The sequence below is a fragment of the Macrosteles quadrilineatus genome, unplaced genomic scaffold, assembly GCF_028750875.1.
Source record: "Macrosteles quadrilineatus isolate MER2022 unplaced genomic scaffold, UCM_ALF_1.0 Scaffold_56__1_contigs__length_789204, whole genome shotgun sequence".
In the NCBI taxonomy this organism is placed as follows: domain Eukaryota; kingdom Metazoa; phylum Arthropoda; class Insecta; order Hemiptera; family Cicadellidae; genus Macrosteles; species Macrosteles quadrilineatus.
Window position 1 is genome coordinate 490,426 of NW_026542649.1, and position 2,853 is coordinate 493,278.

Below are 2,853 nucleotides of genomic sequence, written 5' to 3' on the forward strand. Positions count from 1 at the left end.
TTTAACATGTTTTATTTTAAAATGTTACATTTTAAAGTGTTACATTTTAACATGTTACATTTTAATATGTTACATTTTAACATGTTGCATTTTAACATGATAAAATGTTACATTTTAACATGTTGCATTTTAACATGATAAAATGTTACATTTTAACATGATAAAATGTTACATTTTAACATGTTGCATTTTAACATGATAAAATGTTACATTTTAACATGTTTCATTTAAACATGATAAAATGTTACATTTTAAAATGTTACATTTTAACATGATAAAATGTTACATTTTAACATGTTTCATTTTAAAATGTTACATTTTAAAATGTTACATTTTAACATGTTTCATTTTAACATGATAAAATGTTACATTTAAAAATGTTACATTTTTACATGTTTCATTTAAATATGATAAAATGTTACATTTTAACATTTTTCATTTTAACATCATAAAATGTTACATTTTAACATGTAACATTTTAATATGTTACATTTTAACATGTTGCATTTTAACATGATAAAATGTTACATTTATCATGTTGCATTTTAACATGATAAAATGTTACATTTTAACATGTTGCATTTAAACATGATAAAATGTTACATTTTACATGTTTCATTTTAACATTATAAAATGATACATTTTAACATGTTTCATTTTAAGGGGAGATGTACGCCGCCTATACCCGCAATGTTAAACATATACATGTATGTGACCCATTATCTCAAAAAGTGTAAGACATATGAAACTGAAATTTTTTCCCTAGTATATATATATTATACTAAAGACACCCTAGCATTTTTATTCGATTTCTTATATCCGTTGGTATTTTTTGAATTTTTTTTTAAATAAAAAAAAAGTTGACTTTTAATTTTATTAAAATATTTTCTATATTTTTTTGTTTTTGAGCTAGAAGCCTAAAACAGGTAGGGAGTGTGCATTTAGACCTGCTAAGTATATGGTAAAATTTTGAAATAATTTGACTTACTTCTTCCTGAGATAATGGGACTTTAATGCTAAAAAAGTGAATTTTTGAGAAATCGCAAAAAACGCAGAAAATAATAATTAACTTACATTTTAAAACATTCCAGCTGCATAATCCTGCTCCTTTTCTTTGTCAGCATCCCAGAGCTTCTTCCTAATCATCCTGGTTCTTTTCCTGGCTTGCTTTGTCTTCTCATCACATGAAATTTCTGATTTCATCATCCGGTATCGGTCGATGTCACTAAGAAATCTCGCACAATTTCTTCCAACTTTGACCCCAAGCTCTTTCAAAACCTCTAATCGTCCCCTGTTTCCTTCATTAAAAGTAATAACAGAGTCAAATGTGCCAAATCTCAGAGTTTGTCTTCCAACAAAATTATTTTTGGGAATCCTGGACCACACAACAGAGTTAAAACTTTCGTTGATGTTTTGTGTTCGGCCATGCAGACATTTCTCTAACAACTCAGTTTTCGCCAGATCCTCGAATATAGGTTTTATTTGGTCGATTATAACCTTGTCTAGTGAGTTATTGTGCTTGTATGTTTTATTTTCTTTTATAGCTTGTTTGTACTTGCACCATGCTTCGTCGCAATGTTGATGTTGTGGGGTGTCGTCTGTGGAAGCTTTATGGAAGAGGATTCCCAAAACGTCGCTTTTCATTTTTTCCAAATTATTTTTGTTGCGCCTAATAGCTAAGCCATAATAATTTTGTAAAGAGTCTATGACACTGTCTGTGAGCCTACCTTTTTTCCCCCCTATCTTCAGTCCATCACTCAACTTTTGTCCTTTCAAGTCTCTTCGCAACTTTCGAAGACGCCCACCCATTCGTTTCTGAACGTGGCCTACACATTCTAATTTTTCAATATTAAAAGTAGGCCCATATGGTTGGGATTCAACAACAGTGGAAAACCCCTTACAGTCTCCGTCCCCTAGGTAGTATTTGTACCTGACATTTCTTGTGGCCACAGAACGCGAAAATACACTCTTGGCTCCGGCAACCTCCATCGAACCACTACTGCCTTCAAAGTTCTTCTCACAAAAGTGGTGGCCTTTTTTTTGTTTATTTGATTTAGATGTACTGCATGTGTGACAATATTTTGTAAGGATTTCCACATCGAGGATTTTACTCGTGTCGAAACTTGAAACTGATACTATACCATTGAGCGAAGCAAAACCTCGCCGTTGCCATGTACCATCGATGCCTACACTGATATCTCTGGTAGTGGTACCATCATCACTAACATTCTTTTCTACGGCTTCTTCTATGGCCTTGATCATTGAATTGTGAGCAACAGTTCTCACAGATTCTACCATAAGACTGTTGTACCTTTCAAACCTAATTGGAGGTTTAGGCAAGTCGAGTAAAGCAAAAAGAGGCCTACTTGAAACCGAACCCTTACCTATTGCCCTCAACCCATAAACACACTTTAAGTTTACATCAAAAAAATTGTCTGTTTTGTGTGATGTCCAAAAAGGAAAAGAGTGAAAACATTTCTTACATTCAATTACTAGTTTACAAGCTAGTCCTTGTCGTGAACTTTCCTCTTCTGTCAAAGTTAGCGAGCTCTCAGATTTACATTGCTTACAAGCAGTGGCACATAACAAAGCCTGAGATAAGATGTTAATACTTAGTATTATATTGTTGTTACTAACACTAAAACTATCAAATGTATCTGGCACTGTCCCAATCTTTTTCGATGAAGCAGATGGAGGAGTAGGCCTACTTTCAATGCTAGGCACAGAATCATTTAGTCTTTGATTTTCAGGATCCAAACTTTGACTGTTTTCAGTTACAGGCGTAGGCCTATTTCCTTCATTTTGCACACAACTATTTACCTTTGCATACTGGTTACCTCGAAAGCTTCTTTT

At 32.7% G+C, this 2,853-nt stretch overlaps 1 protein-coding gene across 1 annotated transcript; it reads right to left on the bottom strand.

Annotated features, from left to right (window-relative positions):
- Positions 1-1,077: 1,077 nt before the first annotated feature.
- Positions 1,078-2,298, bottom strand: LOC128981899 (uncharacterized). Its single transcript, XM_054400888.1, has one exon. The coding sequence runs from the start codon at positions 2,296-2,298 to the stop codon at positions 1,078-1,080; it is 1,221 nt and encodes a 406-aa protein (XP_054256863.1).
- Positions 2,299-2,853: the final 555 nt, after the last annotated feature.

Coding starts and splice junctions, on each gene's coding strand:
- LOC128981899 (XM_054400888.1), bottom strand. CDS start 2,298: ATGGTAGAATCTGTGAGAACTGTTGCTCACAATTCAATGATCAAGGCC.